Source organism: Bos taurus, chromosome 18, assembly GCF_002263795.3.
Source record: "Bos taurus isolate L1 Dominette 01449 registration number 42190680 breed Hereford chromosome 18, ARS-UCD2.0, whole genome shotgun sequence".
Taxonomy (NCBI): Eukaryota; Metazoa; Chordata; class Mammalia; order Artiodactyla; family Bovidae; genus Bos; species Bos taurus.
The window spans coordinates 49781014-49802418 of NC_037345.1; the positions used below are offsets into that span (position 1 = coordinate 49781014).

The 21405-nt window shown below is 49.2% G+C and overlaps 2 protein-coding genes across 7 annotated transcripts in view; one reads left to right on the forward strand and one right to left on the reverse strand.

Annotated features, from left to right (window-relative positions):
- Positions 1 to 47: 47 nt before the first annotated feature.
- Positions 48 to 17063, reverse strand: BLVRB (biliverdin reductase B). Its single transcript, NM_174251.1, is given in 5 exon segments — positions 48 to 292; positions 4493 to 4621; positions 5865 to 5954; positions 6091 to 6255; positions 16936 to 17063. Coding segments are annotated over 5 exon segments (621 nt in total). The 5' UTR covers positions 17015 to 17063; the 3' UTR covers positions 48 to 134.
- A 120-nt stretch (positions 17064 to 17183) lies between these two features.
- The window catches only part of SPTBN4 (spectrin beta, non-erythrocytic 4), an 81832-nt gene continuing 77610 nt past the window's right edge, over positions 17184 to 21405 (forward strand). For 4 of the 6 annotated variants that reach the window (XM_059876855.1, XM_059876857.1, XM_059876856.1 and 1 more), the window contains exons 1-2: positions 17184 to 18633; positions 21105 to 21291. In XM_059876855.1, coding sequence (XP_059732838.1) covers positions 18496 to 18633; positions 21105 to 21291 — 325 coding nt within the window. In that variant the 5' untranslated portion in view covers positions 17184 to 18495. Of the gene's footprint in view, positions 18634 to 21104; positions 21292 to 21405 lie in introns of those variants that run through there. The other 2 variants (XM_005218990.5, NM_001192910.3) reach the window with 2 other exon arrangements.

Sequence of the window (21405 nt, forward strand, 5' to 3'; positions counted from 1 at the left end):
CAGACAGAGACACTGAGACACTCAGATAGCTGTGGATCCTCTAGAGTAATTTGAAGCTCTTGGCTCTAGGTTTATTGCCCCCTTCCTTTGTTCTGTTTCACAGGATGCTGTCTTCCTGGGACAGGGCCAGAGCCCTATTCATACACATGGGAGGGGTAGGTGGTGTGCCCGTCGTACTTATCGGTGGTGAGGCAGTGCAGCATGAAGTGGCCCAGGTCATGTTTGGAGATGACTCTCGAGGGCCCTCGTCCATCCAGGGTCACTGTGTAGGCCCCAGTCAATGGGTGGTCTCCTGTGAGGTAAAGACAAAGGGGCCAGGTAAAGCAGATGACCTTTCCTCTCCCCCAACTTGTGATCACGCCAATGACATCCCAGGGTGTCTACAGAGTGCCTAGACCAGATGGTAGAAGATGGTATAAGCGCTGGGCTTCCCTGGTTGTCCAGTGGTTCAGAATCTGCTTGTCAATGCAGGGAACTCTGGTTCAATCCCTGGTCTGGGAAGATCCCACACGTCTCAGAACAACTAAGCCCATGGGCACAACTACGGAGCCTGAAAGCCTAGAGCCCATGCTCCACAAGAGAAGCCACTGCAAAGAGAAGCGCAAGCATCGAAGAGTACCTCCCCCCTGCTGCAACTAGAGAAAGCCTGGTCACAGAAAGGAAGACCCAGAGCAGCCCAATAAATAAATTGAAGAAAGAAAAAAAAAAAGAGGAAAGAAACATACACTGTCACCCATGTGGCATTCCTGCCAAAATTATTTAATCTGAGCCTGTAAGACAGAAATTTCTGTAATGACAGAAATCTAGAATGTGGAATATTTTAAAAGATATCTGGGACAACAAGATCCTACTATTTAGCACAGGGAACTACATACATATGGGATAAACCATAATAAAAACAATATTAAAAAGAATGGATTCAAGAGGGAGGGGACATATGTACACCTATGGCTAATTCATGTTGATGTATGGCAGAAATCAAACCAATATTGTAAAGCAATTATCTTTCAATTAAAAATAAATTTAAAAATAAAAGAACGGATATATATGTAAAAAGAAAAGACACCTTGCCTGTTATGTTTCATGTTAAAAAATAATTTAAAAAAAATGATATGGAGGATTGTTCCAGACTGAAGGTGACATGGCAACTAGACGAAACACATGATCCTGGATTGGATCCTGAGGGGAGGGGAGGGTTGCAAGATACTTTTTGGCAGTTGGGTATATCTGAGTACAGAGTGGATACTAAATGATGTGATAGAGTGAATGTCAATTCCCTTAGTGCAATAACCGTACTGGGGTTTGTTTCCAAATACTTCTTCTTGGAAGATGCCTACGAAGAGGTTTTAGGAGTAGAGTGTGCCAATGTAGACCCACACATTTAAAAAATATATGTATATACACTACATACATATTCACATGATCACACATGTACATTGTGTGCCAAGTCGTTTAAGTCGTGTCCAATCCTTTGCAGCCCCATGGATTGTAGCCCACCAGACTCCTCTGTCCATGGGATTCTCCAGGCAAGAATGCTGGAGTGGATTGCCATACCCTCTTTCAGGGGAATCTTCCCAACCCAAGGATCAAACTCATGTCTCTTTACATCTGTCTGCATTGGCAGGTGGATTCTTTACAACTGGTACCACCTGGGAAGCCCCTACACATGTATTCACATAAACACACAAACACATTAGCTGCACGCATAAATGATAAACAGATAGATGGGGAAAAGAAACAAGCCAAAATGTTAACAAGTGCACCCAGATGAAGGGTTTATGGGTAATTCTTAAACCTTGAATTTCTTTAACTTTTCTGGAGGTTTCAAAGTTTTCATATTCACACAAAAAAAGAACTAACCACCCACCCCCCCCCCCCCGGCCCCGGGCAACAACTTCGTGTTAAATAATTTTAGGCTTAATCTCTCCGAATATTCACTTTAAACCTGGGAGGTCAAGAAGTAATATGAGCCCTGTTTCGAGATGAAGAAACTGAGGCTCAGAGGTCACAGGCCTGAAGTCCGCACAGCGCTAGGGCTGGAGCTCTCCTTGGCTTCTCCACCATGCAGCCTCACCACTGATTCACACCTCAGGATTCTCATCCAACAGGGTCCCTGAACTGAACCTCAACACCGAAGCTTACCTGAACCTCTGGAGGGTGGTATACAAGCCTCCTCCTCCTCCAGGCAGAAGGCACAGGACACAGAACTGCTCATCCAGCAGGCAGGCAAACAGGAAGAAGATAACAGTTCCCGACTCAGGCCTGGGCACTGCTGTTCCCTTATCCCAGAATGTCCTCCCTTCCCCCAGACACTGATCTGGTTCCCTCCCTCAGGGCATGAAGCCATGTCCTTAGAAAGCCTCTAAGCAGCACCCCATTACTCTATTCACTGCACTATTAATTCAGTGAAGAACTGTATGTTTCTTCATTCAGCATAGCACCACTCAACAGTAATATGGATCATCTATCTTTCGTCTGGGCTTGCCTGGTGGCTCAGATGGTAAAGAATCTGCTAGTGATGCAGGAGACCTGAGTTCAATCCCAGGGTTGAGATCCCCTGGAGAAGGGAGGGGCTATCCACTCCAGTATTCTTGCCTGGAGAATTCCATGGACAGAGGAGCCTGGTGGGCTACAGTGCATAGGGTTCCAAAGAGTTGGACGTGACTGAGTGACTAACACTTGCTCTTTCACATCTTTCTTTTGTCTCCCCCGCTAGAAATGTAAGCCTCATGAGATCTGAGACTATGTCAGTGATACTTGTTTTATTTTTTTGGCCTCATCACGCAGGTTGTGGGATCTTAGTTCCCCAACCAGGGATCAAACTCTGGGCCCTGGATCAAACTCCAGTGAAACCCTGGAGTCCTAACCACTGGACTCCCTGGGAATTCCCATTGGTACTTGTAATGGTGGCCAGGTGCACACCTCCTGTGCAAGAGACATTTGTAAGTGAATGAATCTCTCCCTCTGACTTTGGGTCTCTCAATGTGAATTCCAGACCAGGGAGGGGTAAAGAGGGTGTGGTTCCCCCCACAGCACCACCTGGAAAGCAAGGCATCTCCCCTGGTATTAGTTCATTCGACAAATATTTACTGAGCACTTATTACAAACCAAAGGCTTCTCCAATGGCTCAGCGGAAAACAATCCTCCTGCAATGCCAGAAACACAGGAGATGCGGGTTCGACCTCTGGGTTGGAAAGATCCCCTGGAGGAGAGCATGGCAACCCACTCCAGTATTCTTGACTGGAGAATCTCATGGACAGAGGAGACTGGCGGGCTACAGTCCATGGGGTCGCAAGAGTCAGACAGACTGAGCCAAGAGTAGGACAGGACTGAGCAATTGAGCCAAGCCCTTTCTAGGCACTAGGAACACAGCAGTAATCAAAACAAGACAAAATCCGTGCCTTCAAACAAAGCTTCCTACTTCACAATTCTAGTGAGGGAGACACACACTAAATAAGATTAAAAGACAAGGGAATTCCCTGGTGGTCCAGGGTAACCACTTAGCATTTCCACTGCAGAGGGCAGGGGTTTGATCTCTGGCAGAGGCTCAAACAGTAAAGAATCTGCCTGCAATGCAGGAGACCTGGTTTCGATCCCTGGATTGGGAAGATCCCCCCTGGAGAAGGGAATGGCAACCCACTCCAGCATTCCTGCCTGGAGAATTCTATGGACAGGGGAGCCTGGCAGGCTACAGTCCATGGGGTCACAAAGAGTCAGACATGACTGAGCATTAACACTTTCACTTTCAGAGTAACTAAGATCCCACAAGATGTGCGGCATGGCCAAATAAATACATGGGTTTTAAAAACAAAGAACCAATGTGAAGCATAAGTCCCCATCCCTTGAATGTGGGGCAGCCTCAGTATAACTTCCTTCTAATAAAAAGAGTACAGTGGAAGAAGTCCTGAGAGACTGCAATTTCAACAAACCTAGACAGCATATTAAAAAGCAGAGACATCACTTTGTCAGCAAAGCTGTATAGTCAAAGCTATGGTTTTACCAGTAGTCATGTACAGATGTGAGAGTTGGACCATAAAGAACGCTGAGCACCAAAGAACTGATTGATGCTTTTGAACTCTGGTGTTGGAGAAGACTCTTGAGAGTCTCTTGGACTGCAAGGAGATCAAACCAGTCAATCCTGAAGGAAATCAGCTCTGAATATTCACTGGAAGGACTGATGCTGAAGCTGAAGCATCAATACTTTGGCCACCTGATGTGAAGAGCTGACTCATGGAAAAGACCCTGATGCTGGGAAAGATTGAAGGCAGGAGGAGAAGGGGGCAACAGAGGATGAGATGGTTGGATGACATCACATGAGCTTGAGCAAATGAGTTTGAAGGACAGGGAAGCCTGGTGTGCTGCAGTCTGTGGGGTCACAAAGAGTCAGACACGACTGAGTGACTGAACAACAGGAAAGGCCCAGCGAATGTCCCCAGAGGACTGGAGGGGGCAGGCTGGTGATGACCCTGCAGTTGGCTCTCTGTCCACTCACCTATATGTGGTGGCATCACGGCCACGTACTTCAGGCCCGACTGCTGCAGTACCTTGTGCATCCGGATATGGTCATCAGTCACATCCTGCAGTCTTGGGGGCACCTTGGAAGGGTCCCACAGTAGGAAGGCTGGGGGGACACAGGGCAGGATCAGACAAGACTCGAGGACAGCCTGGCCAGGCCCATAGCCTGCAGGTCTCCTGCCAGAACATCTCCCTGCAGGGACTCATTACTGCCCTTCAGTTGTTCCAGGCTTCTCACCCCACCTGCTCCTGTCTGCTGTTACCTCCTGCCTAGACCATGGCAGAGCCTCCTCCCTGTTCTCCTGACCCTACCTTTGTACATCTGGGACCCTACCCTGACCCCATCTCACTCAGGGGGAGAGCAAAGGCCCCATCAGGGATCCGGGGCCCCACTTGATCTGATAGCATCAGCGCCCTGGCCTCACCGCCCAACACTCTCCCCTTCACTCGCTCTGTTGCAGCCACGCCCCTGTCTCATAGTCCTTTCCTCTACTCACTCCCCCTTCATATCATCTCCCTTCCCTGGGAGACAACAGGTGTGATGGAACAGCGGTGAGGTGTGTGGCTCGTGGAGACAGACAGCCTGGTTCCACACCCCAACTCTGCCAGCTACAGGCTGTGTGATCTCGGGTAAGGCGATGGCCTCTCTGTGCCTCCACTCCCTTAGCTGTAGACGGGAGGCGGTAAGAACAGCTACAATTCACTGGGCACCTACGATGTGCCGCCACGAATGGAAGTACTATCAAAGGAATTTTGAGAGGATTCAGTGGCATTCATCTGTAAGGGGCTCAGATGGTGCCAAGCACACAGTAAGTGCTCAATAAACACTGCTAGCATTAACTGCTCCTGTCACACACCGTGCAGCCTTCTTTTCAGATTATTCAGGAAGGGCATCTCTTTGTAAATCGGGAGCTCTTTGAGAGTAAAGACCTGGCCCATGTACCCAAGGCTCTGTCACTTCCTCTTCCATTCTCTCCCTGACCCTTTCTTAGGCTGGGTCAGACACCTCCTTTGAACCCCCAGAGTCCTCTAGCCTTCCCCCATCCCAGCTCTGATCCCTTTCCCCATGCTCCCCCCAGGTCCTGGCCTTGACCCCTCTGCCTGTGCCCCACCCCCTGGCCCTGAAGACTCCAGCCTGTCACGGTTTGATGATCAAACTGTTAGCACTTCCCTTCTATTCATGAGACCCATGAGTGCAGGGCCCAGCAAGGTTCAGATGCAGAATCGGTGCTCAATAAATGCACAGTAACTTGGAGTAGCTCCAATGCCACCTTGTAGAAACCCCTGGGCTGCCTATCCAGTACCCAGCCCCCATTTTTCAGCCCCAACCCTACGACCCTGCCACCCACCCGAGGTGCAGGCCACGACCTTGTCCACGCCATGGGCCTTCATGGCTGCCACAATGTTCTGGGCACCCTCGGACATCACTGTGGTAGGACCTTAGAGGAGACAGAGAGTGGCTGTCACTGGTGGGCGGCGGCGGTGGCAGGGGTGGCAGGGGAGGGGCTGGGGGCGGGGGCGGTGCTGGGGGCCGAGGTGCAGGGGTGGGCCGCGGGCAGAGGGGGGGCTCTGTACTGAGGTCATTGCGGGTGCCCAGCAGCACGATGACAGCGTCCTGCCCAGCCACGGTCTTGTCCACATCGGCCGGCTGCCGGACGTCACCCACCACCACGTGGGCCGGCTGGGGCCCCTCTGAGGGCAGCCTGGAGGGGTCCCGCACCAGCACCGTCACCTCATAGCCTGCAAAGAAGGGCAGAGAGGCAGGTCAGTCGGCTTGCAGGCTGACACTCCTAGGCTCCAGAGGCTCAGTCCTAGAGGGTGCCATGAACCCCCAAATCCATCCCCCAGATCCCCTGTTCTGAGACCACGGTCTTCAAACGTTTTTGCTGATATACTCACAGTTGATATACATACAGTTGATTGTTAAAGTAGGGTGATACCTCCCTGCCAGTTCATAAATAATCTGCCCCGATGCCTTTCTCTGCCTGTCATCCCCCTGACTTCTCCACTCCCTCCTCCCCCTAACAACTAAAGGGTTAATGCTCATCATCACACGGGTCTATGTCCCCCGTCCATGGTCCTGGAGGAAGTGGAGGTACTGCCAAGTATGTTCATCATTGGGTTTGGTCCCCCAGGCCTTACTTCTGAAGGGCTGGGTCCTGTCTTTTGTGTATGTGGGTGCCAAGTTGTTAAGTCGTGTCCAACTCTTTGTGACCCCATGGACGGTAGCCCACCAGGCTCCTCTGTCCATGGGATTCTCCAGGCAACCCACAGGAGTGGGTTGCCATGCCCTCCTCCAGGGGATCTTCCCGACCTAGGGATCAAACCTGCATCTCTTACATCTCCTGCATTGGCAGGTAAGTTCTTTACAACTAGCGCCACTTGAGAAGCCCTGGGTCCTGTCTTAGCGGTCATTTATTTTTAATATTTCTTTGGCATGTCACCTCCAAAAGAATTGTGGATAACTCTGTGTCCCTTGGCCCCACCATCACACACACAAATACTCCTTTTTAAAGTTTATAACCAACAGGGACTTCCCTAGTGGCCCAGTGGCTAAGTCTGTGCTCCCACTGCAGGCACCTGGGTTCAGTTCCTGGTCGAGGAACTAGATCCCACGTGAGGCAACTAAGAGTTCACATGCCCCAACTAAGACGTGGTACAATCAAATATATATATATATATATTTTTTTTAAATCAAGTTTAGCAGAAACATATTTCTTTCTTTGTTTTAGACAATGGCAAAATATATTAATGTTATGCATATTGCAAAAAAAAAATCCCAGTAGTTGTAGTCTCTGTCATGGACTGAATGCTTTTGTCATGTGCTGAATTCATATATGCTGAAGCCCTAACTCCCAATGGGATGGTATTTGGAGATGCAGCCTCTGGGAGGTTTAAATGAGGTCATGAAGGTAGAGAGTAGGGTCTCCATAATGAGATTGCTGCTAAGTTGCTTCAGTCGTGTCCAACTCTGTGCAACCCCATAGACAGCAGCCCACCAGGCTCCCCCGTCCCTGGGATTCTCCAGGCAAGAACACTGGAGTGAGTTGCCATTTCCTTCTCCAATGCATGAAAGTGAAAAAATAAAGTGAAGTTGCTCAGTTGTGTCTGACTCCTAGTGACCCCATGGACTGCAGCCTACCAGGCCCCTCCGTCCATGGGATTTTCCAGGCAAGAGTACTGGAATGGGTTGCCATTGCCTTCTCCGATAATGAGATTAGTGTCCTTCTAAGAAAAGGAAGGGGCTTCCCTGGCGGCTCAGTGGTAAAGAATCTGCCTGCAATGCAGGAGCCACAGGTTCGATCCCTGGGTCGGGAAGATCCCCTGGAGGAGGGCATGGCAACCGCCTCCAGTATTCTTACCTGGAGAAGCCCATGGACAGAGGAGCCTGGCAAGCTGCAGTCCATGGGGTCGCAAAGAGTCAGAGATGACTGAAGCAACTTAGCATGCTTGCACGCAAGAAGAGGAAGACCAAGGTGCTCTCTCTCTACAGTGTGAGGACACAGCATGAAGGCAGCCCTCTGCAAGCCAGGAAGCAGGCCCTCACTAGAAACCACACCAGTTGATACCTTGATCTTGACCTTCCCAGTCTCTGGAACTGTGAGAAATGAGTGTTGATTAAACCACTTGGTCTGTGGTATTTTTGTTATAGCAGCCTGAGCTGAGTAACACAGCCTCTAAACAGCATTCTTGTGAAAAATGAACCAGAGCTCCTTGAAGGAATGGCTGCTTGCTGGGCCAGGGCAGAGAGGGGACAAGATGAACCTGGAACATCTTGTACCACCAGCTATGTGAAGTTTAAAGAACGATGAAGTGAGGTCAAGAGGACACAGAAACCACTTGAAGGGGTTCTCAGGACAAATCAGGGGCAATCTGATTTGTCCCAAAGAATATGGATGGCAAAGAACGGAAGCACATCAAATATAAAAAAATATGTGAATTCATAATGATAACTAAGAAACGTCATTGGTACCTATCAGAGGATTAATCTATTGTTCTGAAAATGATACAGGAAAAGCAAAACAACAAAATTGTCCCAGTTTCCTTGATACCTGTCATCATATATCTAAAAAACAAATAATTAAAAATCTGTATACTCTGGGGCAACGATGATAATAGTGATACTTGGTGGCTTCCCTGATGGCTCAGTGGTAAAGAGTCCGCCTGCCAATGCAGGAGAAATGGGTTTGATCCTTGATTCGGGAAGATCCCACATGCTCTGAAGCAACCAAGCCCATGTGCCACAACTACTGAACCTGTGCTCTAGAGCCAGGGAGCCACAGCTGCTGAGCCCCCGTGCCACAATGACTGAAGCCTGCGAGCTCTAGAGCCTGTGCTCTGCAACAAGAGAAGCCACCTCAAGGAGAAGCCCACTCACAGCAACTAGAGAGTAACCCCCTCTTGCACAATGAGAGGGGGGAAAAAAAGTCGTTGGAGCAACGAAGATCCAGTGCAGTCAAAAATAAATAAAATTTAAAATAAAGATACATAATATTTATAGAGCAGTCACTAGATGCCAGGTGCTAAGTACTTTACATTTATTAGCTTATCTAATTGTCAAAGCTCAACATTCAGAAAACAAAGATCACGGCATCTGGTCCTATCACTTCATGGGAAATAGATGGGGAAACAGTGGAAACAGTGTCAGACTTTATTTTTTTGGGCTCCAGAATCACTGCAGATGGTGACTGCAGCCATGAAATTAAAAGACGCTTACTCCTTGGAAGAAAAGCTATGACCAAACTAGATAGCATATTCAAAAGCAGAGAAATTACTTTGCCAACAAAGGTCCATCCAGTCAAGGCTATGGTTTTTCCATTGGTCATGTATGGATGTGAGAGTTGGACTGTGAAGAAAGCTGAGCGCCAAAGAATTGATGCTCTTGAACTGTGGTGTTGGAGAAGACTCTTGAGAGTCCCTTGGACTGCAAGGAGATCCAACCAGTCCATTCTGAAGGGGATCAGCCCTGGGATTTCTTTGGAAGGAATGATGCTAAAGCTGAAACTCCAGTACTTTGGCCACCTCATGCGAAGAGTCGACTCATTGGAAAAGACTCTGATGCTGGGGGGGATTGGGGGCAAGAGGAGAAGGGGATGACAAAGGATGAGATGGCTGGATGGCATCACTGACTCTATGGACGTGAGTCTGAGTGAACTCCGGGAGTTGGTGATGGACAGGGAGGCCTGGCGTGCTGCAATTCATGGGGTCACAAAGAGTTGGACATGACTGAGCGACTGAACTGAACTGAATTGTCAAAGCAACTGGGATTTTGAGTTCTATCTGTCCCTACCACTAGCTAGCTGTGTGACACTGGGCAGGTCACTTAACCTGTCTGGCCTTAGAGCCTTCATTTGTAAAATGACACCAATAATAGTCTCTGCCTTACAGGGTTGATGTAGGTTTAAATAGTATTCCTAACAGTTTAAAGTGGTTGGTTGATTTTTGACACAGGTGCCAAGACAATTAATTCAATGGGAAAAGAAGAATCTTTTCAACAAATGGTGTGGGGACAACTGGATACCCATATGTAAAAGAATAAGGTTGGATCCCTACCTCACATCATATATGAAAATTAACTCAAAATTATCAAAGATCTAAATGTAGGAGCTAAAACTGCAGTCCATGGGGTCGCGAAGAGTCGGACACAATTGAGCGACTGGACTGAACTGAACTGAACTGCTGCTGCTGCTGCTGAGTCTCTTCAGTCATGTCCGACTCTGTGCGACCCCATAGACAGCAGCCCACCAGGCTTCCCTGTCCCTGGGATTCTCCAGGCTGAACACTATAAAAATCCTTGAAGGAAAGTGAAGTCGCTCAGTCATGTCGGACTCTTTGCGATCCCATGGACTGTAGCCCACCAGGCTCCTCCATCCATGGAATTTTCTAGGCAAGAGACTGGAGTGGGTTGCCACTTCATTTCCTAGAAGGAAACATAAGCATAAATCTTTTTGCCATTCGATTAGGCAGTGGTTTCCTAGCAGTGACACCAAAAGCACAAGCAACAAAAGGGAAAACAGATTCACTGGACATCATCAAAATGGAAAATAAAAATTGGTGAAAAAAGGAAAAATGAAATGAAAAAAAAAAAGTTCCCAAGGACACTATCAAGAAAGTGAAAAGACAATGCACAGAATGGGAGAAAACTTCTGCAAATCATATATCTGATGAGAGACTTGTATTTAGAATATAAAGAACTCTTACAACTTGATAGTAAAAGATGAATATTAAAAACTGAGCAAAAGATCTGAATAGACATTTCACCAAAGAAGATAGACAAATGGCCAATAAACGTATGAAAAGATACTCAATATCATTAACCATCAGAGAAATACAAATCAAAACCACAGTGAGATACTATTTCATACCCACTAGGAGGATTATAATCAAAAAGACACAATGACTGTTGGCGTGCCTGCAGGGAAATTGGAACCTTCATACACTGCTGATGATGTTGAATGATGCAGCTGCTTTGGAAGACAATCTGGCAGTTCCTCAGGTTAAGCGTATTGTTACCCCTGTGATCAGTTGTGTCCAGCTTTTTGTGACTGTAGCTTGCCAGGCTCCTCTGTCCATGGGATTTTCCAAGTGAGAATACTGAAGTGGGTTGCCATTCCCTTTTCCAGGGGATCTTCCCAACCCAGGGACGGAACCCACATCCCCTGCGTGTCTCATGCACTGGCAGATGGATTCTTTACTACTACACCACCTGGGAAGCCATTGTTACCCCAACAACCCAGCAATTTGACTCCTAGGTACATGCCAAGAGAAATGAAAACATATGTTCACACAAAACCTGTACATGAATGTTTATAGAGGCATAACTCATCATAGCCCCAAAGTGGAAACAACCCAAATTCCCATCAACTGAATGGATAAATAAAAGTGGTATAGAGGGAACTTCTCTAGTGGGCCAGTGGCTAAGACTCTGCGGTCCCAATGCAAGGGGCCTGGGTTTGATTCTGGTCAGGGAATTAGATCCCACATGCCTCAGCTAAGACCCAGCACAGCCAAAAAAAAAAAGTGGTATAGGGAATTCCTTGACAGTCCAGTGGTTAAGACTTCACACTTCCAGCGCAGGGGGTGCAGGTTTGATCCCTGGTCAGGGAACTAGGATCCTATACGCCACACGGCACAGCCAAAAAGTAAGAAAGAAAGAAAGAAAAGTGGTGTAGGTAAATAATGCAATGGTGCTGTGCTGTGCTTAGTCGCTCAGTCGTGTCTGACTCTTTGCAACCCCATGGTCCACCAGGATCTTTTGTCCATGGGGATTCTCCAGGCAAGAAAACTGGAGTGGGTTGCCATGCATGCCCTCCTCCAGAGGATCTTCCCAAGGATCGAACCCAGGTCTCCTGCATTGCAGGCAAATTCTTTACCGTCGAAGCCACCAGCAAAGCCCGTGAATACTGGTGTGGGTGGCCTATCCCTTCTCCAGGAGATCTTCCCAACCCAGGAATCAAACTGGGGTCTCCTGCATTGCAGGCAGATTCTTTACCATCTAAGCTACCAGGGAAGCCCAACGCAATGGTATTCAACAATAAAAAGAAATGACACATATGCTACAATATAGATGAACTTTGAAAAAGTTCTTTTTGCTAAGTGAAAGAAGCCAGTCATAAAGAGTCACATGATGTATGTCTCCATTTATAAGAAAGGTCCGGAACAGGCAAATCCATATGAACAAAAAGTAGATGAATGATTGCCTAGGGCTGGGGACGTGGTTGAGCAGGAAAATGGGGAGTGACTTCTAGGGGTTTCTTTTTGTGGTGATGAAATGTTCTAAATTGATTGTGATGATGTTTGCATGAGTCTGTGAATATGCTAAAACCTATTGAATTATATTCTTTAAATGGGTGAATGGGGTATGGTATGTGAATGAAGTTGCTATTGAAAAGATGCAAAATGAAATGAAAACAAATGAAAAGCTTAGAGGAGTGTCTGGCACAGAAAAGAGGGCTCTATGGGTGTTGGCTGTGACCAGGCCTTTTCATCATCTCACAACTGTATTTCCTGGCCTGGTCTAGTCCTCCCTGGGCTCCTGGCGTGTCTCAACCCCTCCAACCCACACTGCACATGGTAGCCAGATAGAGCTTTCCACAGTTATATCAAAGTGCCCTAGGACTTCCCTGGGAGTCCAGTAGCTAATACTCCATACTCCCAGGGCAAGGGGCCCAGGTTTGATCCCTGTTCAGGGAATTAGATCCCACATGCTGCACGTAAAGATCCTGCCTGTTGCAATTAAGACCCAGTGCAGCCAACATAAATAATTAATTAAAAAAAAAAAAAAAAAACCCCAAAAAACAAAGTGCCCTTGACTCAGATCTCTCCCTATCCACCCTCCACCCCAGTGCCTTAAGATAGTCATGTTCCTTATGATAGCCTTCAAGCCTCCCCTCTACACGCCCCCTCCATGTGGCCTCTCCTCTCCAGACTGTTGGAGCCAAAGCCCTCTTCACTCACTGAGCTTCTTTCATTTCCTCAAACACACCATGCTGTCCCCTGCCTCCTGGCCTTCACACATGCTCCTCTGCCTGGAGCACCCTTACCCTCTTTCTCCAGCCAATTGTGCTTCCTCTGTCATGGCCTTACTTATGCTGACCAACCAACGGCCTTGTGGGTGCAGGGGCTATGACATACTCAACACCATCTCCTGGATTTATTATTATTATATTTTAATGGCCCTGCCAGGTAACATGTGGGATCTTAGTTCCCCGACCAGGAATTGAACTTGGCCCTTGGCAGTGGAAGTGTGGAGTCTTAACCAGTGGCTCATCAGGGAAGTCCCTCCCCTGACTTTTATATCAACACAAAAGCACATGCTATACTGTCCCAGGGACCTGAGTTCGGACTCCAGCTCCACCTCTCCTTTTTTTTTGACTGCACCACATGGCCTATAGGATTTTAGTTCCCTGACCAGGGGGAACCTCAAGCCACTCGCAGTAGAAGCTCATAGTTTTAACCACTGGACTCCCAAGGCATTTCTCAGCTCCCCGTCTTACTGGCAGAGGAACCTCAGAAAACACCTTCCCTGATGGTCCTCGGTCTCTACTCTAAAGCGAAGATCGGGGCTCTCCTTGTGGCTCAGTGGTAAAGAATCCGATTGCTAATGCAGGAGACACAGGTTCGATCCCTGGTCTGGGAAGACCCCCACATGCCTCAGAGCAGCTAAGGCCTCGAGCCACAACTGTTGAGCCTGTGCTCTAGAGCCTGGGAGCCCCAACTACTGAGCCCAAGTGTCACAGCTACTGAAGCCGGAGAGCCCTAGAGCCTGTGCTCCACAACAAAAGAAGCCACCGCAGTAAGAAGCACATGCCCTGAAACTAGAGAGTAGCCCCTGCTGGCCGCAACTAGAGAAAGCAGCGATGAAGACCCTGTGCAGCCAAAAATAAATAAATAATTAAAAAAATAAAAACTAAAATGAAGATGAGTCTCTAGCATGCCTATCCTGTGTGATCACCTTTCACATGGAATGCTGGCCTCAGACACATTGGGGAGCAACAGGGGCTTTCAGGGTGTCAATGTAGTCACTGGTTAACTACCACCGTATTAGTAAAACGGACCCTGGTAAATTGTGGGCATTTTGGAGGAGAAACATTCTCACCAACATGAGAGCTCTGACACAGGCCCAGCACAAGAGTGCCCATCAGCGGGACATGATTGGTAATTGTACTGGTGCCAAGTCGCTTCAGTCGTATCCAACTCTTTGTGACCCTATGGACCGTAGTCTGCCAGACTCCTCTGTCCACGGATTCTCCAGGCAAGAATACTGAAGTGGGTTGCCGTGCCCTCCTGCAGTGGATCTTCCCAACCCAGGGATCGACCTGGTGTCTCTTATGTTTCCTGCATTGGCAAGTGGGTTCTTTATCACTAGAGCCACCTGGGAAGCCTTATTGATGATTAGAGACATTTACTGAGAGCCTCCTAGAGAATTCTCTGGCGGTCCAGTGGTTAGGACTGCATGCTCTCACTGCTGAAGGCACAGGTTCAACCCCTGGTTGGGGAACTAAGATCCCACAAGCTGCAGGGACCAGCCAAAAAAAAAAAAAGCCTCGTATGTGCCAAGTGTTGTGCTAAGCTCTTTCCACTGACGAGTGACTTAAAAACAAATTTTTTTAAACACAACTCACATTTAAATTTAAATAGCCACAAGTGGCTAATGGCTACTATGTCAAACTATAGTTTTAGAATTCACAGATTTTGCCCTTTACAAAGAACACAAGTATTTGTAAGGTTATTTCCAAACTTAAAAAAAATTTTTTTCTTTCTTTCTTCCTTTTTTGTTTAAAACAAATCTCTTACTTTATCTTTTTTCCATTAAATTTTATTTTGAAATAAATTCAGACCTATAGGAAAGTTGCAAGACCTCGATTCTCATTTTGCTTTATCTTTCTCTCTGTGCGTATACACAGCACATACATGTAACATGTATAATTATATGTATATGTATAAAGTTTTTTCCTAACTATGTGAGAGTAAGTTGTAGAAATCATGCCCCTTTTAAGCTTTTTTGATCTCAGCCCTCCATTTGAAGTAGATTTCACTGTCTAACCCCATATACACAAACTTATACATGTATAACTTAGACAATAGTTTCATAAAACCAGTATTTAACAATGATCCATTCCGACACTGATATGACCCATTAAATATATTTCAGAACTCTCTATGACCCGCAGTTTGAAAACGGCCCTCAGATTGCAACAACCTCACAAAGTAGGATGTATTATATGCCCATTTTGAGACTGGGGAAAGTAAGACAAGTTTAGGTAACTGGGCCAGGGTCACACAGCTATAATCTATATTCACTCAGCCAAGGAGTGTCTACTGAGCACCAGCTATATGCTGGACGGGCTGCCCAGGTGGCTCAGGGATAAAGAATCTGCCTGCTAATGCAGGAGATGCGGGTTCAGTCCATGCGTAGGGAAGATCCCCTGGAGAAGGAAATAGCAACCCACTCCAGTATTCTCGTCTGGGAAATCCCATGGACAGAGGAGCCTGGGGGACTACAGTCCACGGGGTTGCAAAGCGTCAGACACGACTGAGCGACTAAGCACAGCACACCACATGGGGACCAGAGTCTGTGCCTTCAGGACTCAGTCCTACAGAACCACTGAGGTCAATAAAAGCCTAGTTCATTCAAGCCCCTCTTTTTCCTGATGGGGACAGGGAGGCTCAGGCTCACTGTGGCTCTGAAGAGACCTGTTAGAGCCACTGTAAGAAGGCAAGGACTCCCCTAGCCCTCAGGTACAGCCCATACTTCCAGGTGCAGTCCCAGCTGTGACCAGCAGAGAGGCTAAGTGAAATTTTATAGAATCCAAGATTAAGAGAAAGGTAGTTATCTGGGAGTGCAAAACTCACAGTGACTCAGCATCTCTCAACTTCTCCCTCTTACTTCCTCCCGAGAAACATTTATCAGCAAATTTGTTTCTCCTGTCCCCTCAAGTCAACATTCTCACTAGGTCTTCCCTGGGGAGGCGGAGAGAAATGGGGCTAAAGGGGAACTTTGAGTCACAATCCTTTTCAGGGAAAGTTGGGCTAGGAGGCAGCTGAGAGTGGGATCCTGGCGGCCTCCACCCTTTGGGGGCACCCAGATAGCCAATATCTTCAGAGTCACTCAGGCCAGCAAGGGTGGGGCCCTATATCTGGACAGGCCAGACTATGCTGGGAGTTGGTGAAGTTGGGATGGTGGGGGCTGGGTCCTGCTGCATGATACTTATCCCCTTTCCTGCCCCATTTCCTGGGGGCAACTCTGAATTTTCAGCCCTCATTGACTTTGCTGAGACCTGTGTCCTCAAGTCTTCACCCTTGTCTCCATGATCTTCTTTCCATTAGGTACTCAGCAGCTTACCCCTCAGTTTTTCCATTTTAAAATCCTTGGTGCTAAAACCAAGTGCTGGCGGGCTCTCAGTGGTTAAGAGCAAGTGCCAGGTAACAAATTTCAGCATTGCCCCTTTCCAGTTATGTGACACTGGGCAAATCACTCAGGGAGACTCGGTTTTCTCTCATTTGTCAGGTAAGGTGATACTAGTTCCCACCTCACGTGAGTGCTATGAGGATTCAACACAAATGGCGAGAGGGCACTGCTGGGAAGATGCCTCAGGCCTGGCAGTGAAGCCCTTGCTGGCTGTGCAACCACCCACCACCATCACTGCCACCACTGCCACCAGCACACCAACTGTCTTTCATAAGAGCATTGGATCGCTACAGTCCCCCAGCCCCCCAGGGCCGTTTCGTTTCCCTTGGGACTCAGATAAAGTTGGACCTCATAGCGTCCCCCATTTCTGCCCCCGTGGCCACCAGCTTTGCTCTCTAGGTCCTCGCACACTAAGGCACGATGGCTCCAACCTCCCTGGGCCCAATCCCACGATGCCTAAAGTTCTAGCTGTGCACCCCGCGACATTCCCTGCCCGTCCCAGCTCATGCCTGCTTGCACCGCCTGCGCCAGCGTGGTGAGCCCGGTGTTGCCGGTGGCGCCGAAAAGGGCAATCTTCTTGACGACCATGCTGCGGGATCGTGGGGGCGCGAGGCCGTGGAGTCGCAGGACACGAGGGAACCGAATGGCTGCTGGTTCCCCCTCGCGTCCTTTCCTAGAGGGAGGGACGGGGCGGGGCCGCCTAGAGGGCCACCCTCAGCCCGCCTCCAGCCCCACAGTTCGGTTGAGGGGAGGGGCCAAAGGCCACGCCTCTAGCTAAGGACAGAGTGGGCGGAGCTGGAGCAGCTCCTGAGGCCCAGCACCGTCCCCTCCGCCCGCCACTTAACCTGGAAGGCGTGTCTGGCGGTGCGCGAAGGTGGACGCAGAGCACCGCCTCCGCACTCTAGCCGCCCGGGGTGGGGCGGGGCGAGCGCGGGCCCCGCCCACAGCTCTCTCCTCGTTCACGCTTCCTTTCGTGTCACGGCCGTGAGTCTGGTCTGGGACTCACATAACGCCCCACGGCCTCCCCAAGGCTACAAGGGAAGAAAGTGAGGCAGGACAGTGTGGATGCGTGAGGGAGACACTGTGTAGCTGCGTGTCTATGTGCCCGTGTTGACCCTGTGTGACTCTGCGAATAACCCCAAGGGAGAGCATGATTGTGGAAGACACTTGTGCCCTCTGTGTAAAACACCGTGTAAAACAGTGTGAGACTGTGTGACACCACGTGTGGAAGGCACTGATGCTCTTCCTCTGTGACCTTGTGGTGACACCGGTGGATAGTGTTACCGTTTGTGGTCCTATATGCATCCATGACGCTGGGGGATATGGTGTGAGTGTGGGACATGTGTGAGTTGTGATACACGGGAGTGTGTGACTCTTCGTGTGTGACTCTGTGACATCATTTGAGTGTGGCTGTGGGTGTTACTGTTGTTGTGATGTTATTTGTGACCTGTGACTGTGTAACGTGTGTGTGACTGTGCAGGATGCATGACTCCCATGTGAGTGTGTAACAAGTTTGAGTGTGTAAAAGTGTGTGACGCTGTGTGACGGTGAAGCCGTGTGTGATATGTGAGTCGATGATAGTCTGTGATCCCATGGAAGTGTGCTACAGTGTGTGGCACAGGTGTGCTCGTATGACTCCACGTGAATGGTGGTGACACAATTTGAGTGTTTTACAGTGTGTGACGCTGTCGGGCACCGTTTCAGCGCGGGACCTCGTGCAAGCTTGTGACTGCGTGACACACTTTGAATATTTGACCCTGCGTGACCCCGTAGAAGGGGGCGAAGTGTGAGCGTGTGGATGTGGATAGTCCTTGTGACGCTGTATGAGACCCGCGTGTGTGTGGCAGTGCGGGAGTGTGTGTCCCCGTGGGAGTGTGCACTGTGTGTGACGCTGCCTCCGGCCCCTGCAGCTGTGTATCGCACGCCGTGGCCGGGTGTGTGGCCGCGCGTGGGCAGGCGCTGCAGGCTGCCGGGGTTGGCGGGGGACCCGCGGGCGGGAGAGGGTCCCGGGGGCGCGCCGAGCGCGGCGGCCGCGCGATCGGGAGGAGGCGCGCCGGCGGTAGCGGCGCATGCGGATCTGGCCGAGCGGCGGAGCCGGTGGGGCCGAGCCGAGCCGGCTGGGCCGGGCCGGGCCGAGGACACCGACAGGGAGGGCGGTCGGCCACGGCGAGCAGCGGGGACAGCGGCACCGGCGGCCGCGGGGCCAGGTGAGCGGCGTGGGGGCCAATAGCCCCTCCCTCCAGCATCTTCCCACCTGCTTGAGCATCCCTCCCCCGCGCCCCGTGGGCATGGCCTGAGCCCCGAGGGTCTCCCCGGCTAGGGGAGGCAGAGGGTCGAGGGCAGAATGACTCCCCAGTCCCTCACCCCAGTCCAACCTCGGCGCCATACGTGGGTCTTCCACCCAAGCCTTGTCCTTCCCAGGCCTCCCTCCTTGAGAACGGTGACTAGACTGTAGGGAGAGAGAGGCGCGGCCTTGGAAGGGTTAAAGCATCGGCTGTCAGCTCCTATCCCCAGCCTCGCCCGACCAACCTTTCCAGGGGCCCTCAGGACACCCCTTTTCACCTCCCCCACCGCCTTCTCCCTTCCTTCCCCGTTGAATCATGTAATAGACAGGGCTGTTCCACCGCCAGCCTGACCGAGAGCTCACCAAGTGCTAAGTGCCTTTCCATCTCCAAGTATCCTCCATTGAGGAAACAGTTGTGTTCACCGTTTAACAGGAAGGGACACTGAGGCACGGAGAAGCCAAGTTAAAGGTAATCGGGTTTAAAGATACAGCAAGAATAAAGCAGGACTTGAACTCATTTTTGTCTGACTTCAGCACAGGCACTTTGATTTGCTAAGATATGTGACTGGAGGATGAATAGTAACAGCAAGGCCCGTGTATTGAGGGCTTTACTGTGTACTAGATACCACGTTCCCCACATCATTAATTCTCTCATCTTCAAACACCCCTAGGAAATGGGTACTATTATTATTGTTACCATTTTACAGATGAACAAACTGAGCCCTAGAAAAGGTGACTTGGCCAAGGTCACACAAATGCCCACTTAAAGCTTTCCGTGGAAGAAGGGAAAGATAATAATGGATTTTTGAGTGTCTATGGAAAGGGACAGTCTCTACTACATTGACCAAGACCAGACCCTGCCTTCCTAAAATCTGTTTTGTTGGCTACTGTCTGAATATTTTGAGAATGGGGACATTGAGCTCCTCCCAGCTCCCTCTTTTCTTAGTCTTAGAATCAGGGCTGGGGTTCTAGAGAATGGAGGAGATGTATCTAATATCTCCCACACCCTTAAATTTCATATTTACAATCTGGCAGTGTTCTAGAACATCACTCTAGAGTCAGACAATATGTCAGTCAGCTAGTGCCACAATAATGCTACATAAGAAAACCACCCCCAGACTCAGTGTCATAAAACACTAGGCATTTATTTAGCCTTGAGTTAATCTGAGGTCAGTGACTTGGGCTCATCTGAACTTATTTACCAGTTAGGATGGGTAGGGGGATGTTGACTGTTGGTTGCTGAGGCTGGCCTTGGCTGTGATGAGGGCCTTGGACTTGGACTAGCCCTACAATATTTTTCTCATGGCCACAGTCAAACACAAGCAAAAACATGCAAGATCTCCTGAGTCCTGGGCTCAGACCTCACTAGCACTTCTACCTTATTCTGTTGGTCAAAGCAAGTCATGTGGCCAAGCCCAGAGTCAGGGGGTAGGGCTTTCCCCCACTCAACCCCACTCTTTTATTCCTCCCATCCCCAGAGTGGGAGAACACTGAGGAGGTTTATGGCAGAGGACGTGGCTATACGGATGAAGAATTGAGACCGTTAATGCAGTTATTCAATCACAGTGACTAAATTTCTATCCTGGTTACTGTGTGACTTTGGGCAAGTGAATTAACCCCTCTGTGCCTCAGCTTCCTCCTCTGTAAAACAGGCCTAGTAATACCTTTCTTTAGATTGTTAAATTTGTGGGAATTAAGTAAGATATAATGCATAAAAAGTACTGAGCACAGTGCAAGTGCTCAATAAATGTTAATTATTATTGGTACTGCTGTATAGAGTTCTATTGATAACAATGCTATAATTCTAACAATAACAGTGACAGGTTTTTAGTGGGAAGGCCACGTGGCATGCAGGATCTTATAGGTTCAATCTCTTGTTCCCCAACTAGAAATTGAACCTATGACCCCTGCAGTGGAAGTGCCAAGTCTTAACCACTGAACCACCATGGAGTCCTAACAGTGACAATTTGCTAAGCCCTTACCCTCTGCTAGGTATTAAGGTGGATGTTTGACCACAGCCCTATGATGTGATTAGGGTGAAAATTATTGTCATTATTAGCATGTCCCTCCCTTCTAAAGACAGAGAAACTGAAGGTGAGAGAGGGGACAGAACTCACAGTCAGTCCCTGTTAGAGGTGGGATCTCTAGACTTTACTGGTGGTCCAGTGGCTGAGACTCCACGCTCCCTATGCAGGGGGCTTGGGTTCAATCCCTGGTCAGGGAAAGAGACAGAGCCCATGTGCCACAAGTAAATATCTTGCTTGCCACAATGAAGATTGAAGATCCTGCATGCTGCAACTAAGACCTGGCTCAGCCAAATAAATAAATTTTTAAAAAAGAAGTGGGACTTCTGAACTCAGCCCCTATCCCTAACCTGCCTCTCCTCATCCCCAGGCCTCATCTCCCCCAATGGCGCAGGTACCAGGGGAAGTGGACAACATGGAGGGGCTACCAGCCCCCAATAATAACAACCTTTCAGCCCGCTGGGACAGTCCTGATCGGGGCTGGGAGCGGGAGCAACCAGCCGCCTCCACTGCAGCAGCCTCACTCTTTGAGTGCTCCCGGATCAAGGCCTTGGCAGGTACCTGGAAGATGGCTGGGGTTGGGGTTGGAAGAGAAGGAAGGGAAGGCACTGCTGGGGTGGTGTCTGTATACCTTGATGACCTGGAGGATGGGAAGAGGGTTACAGACACTT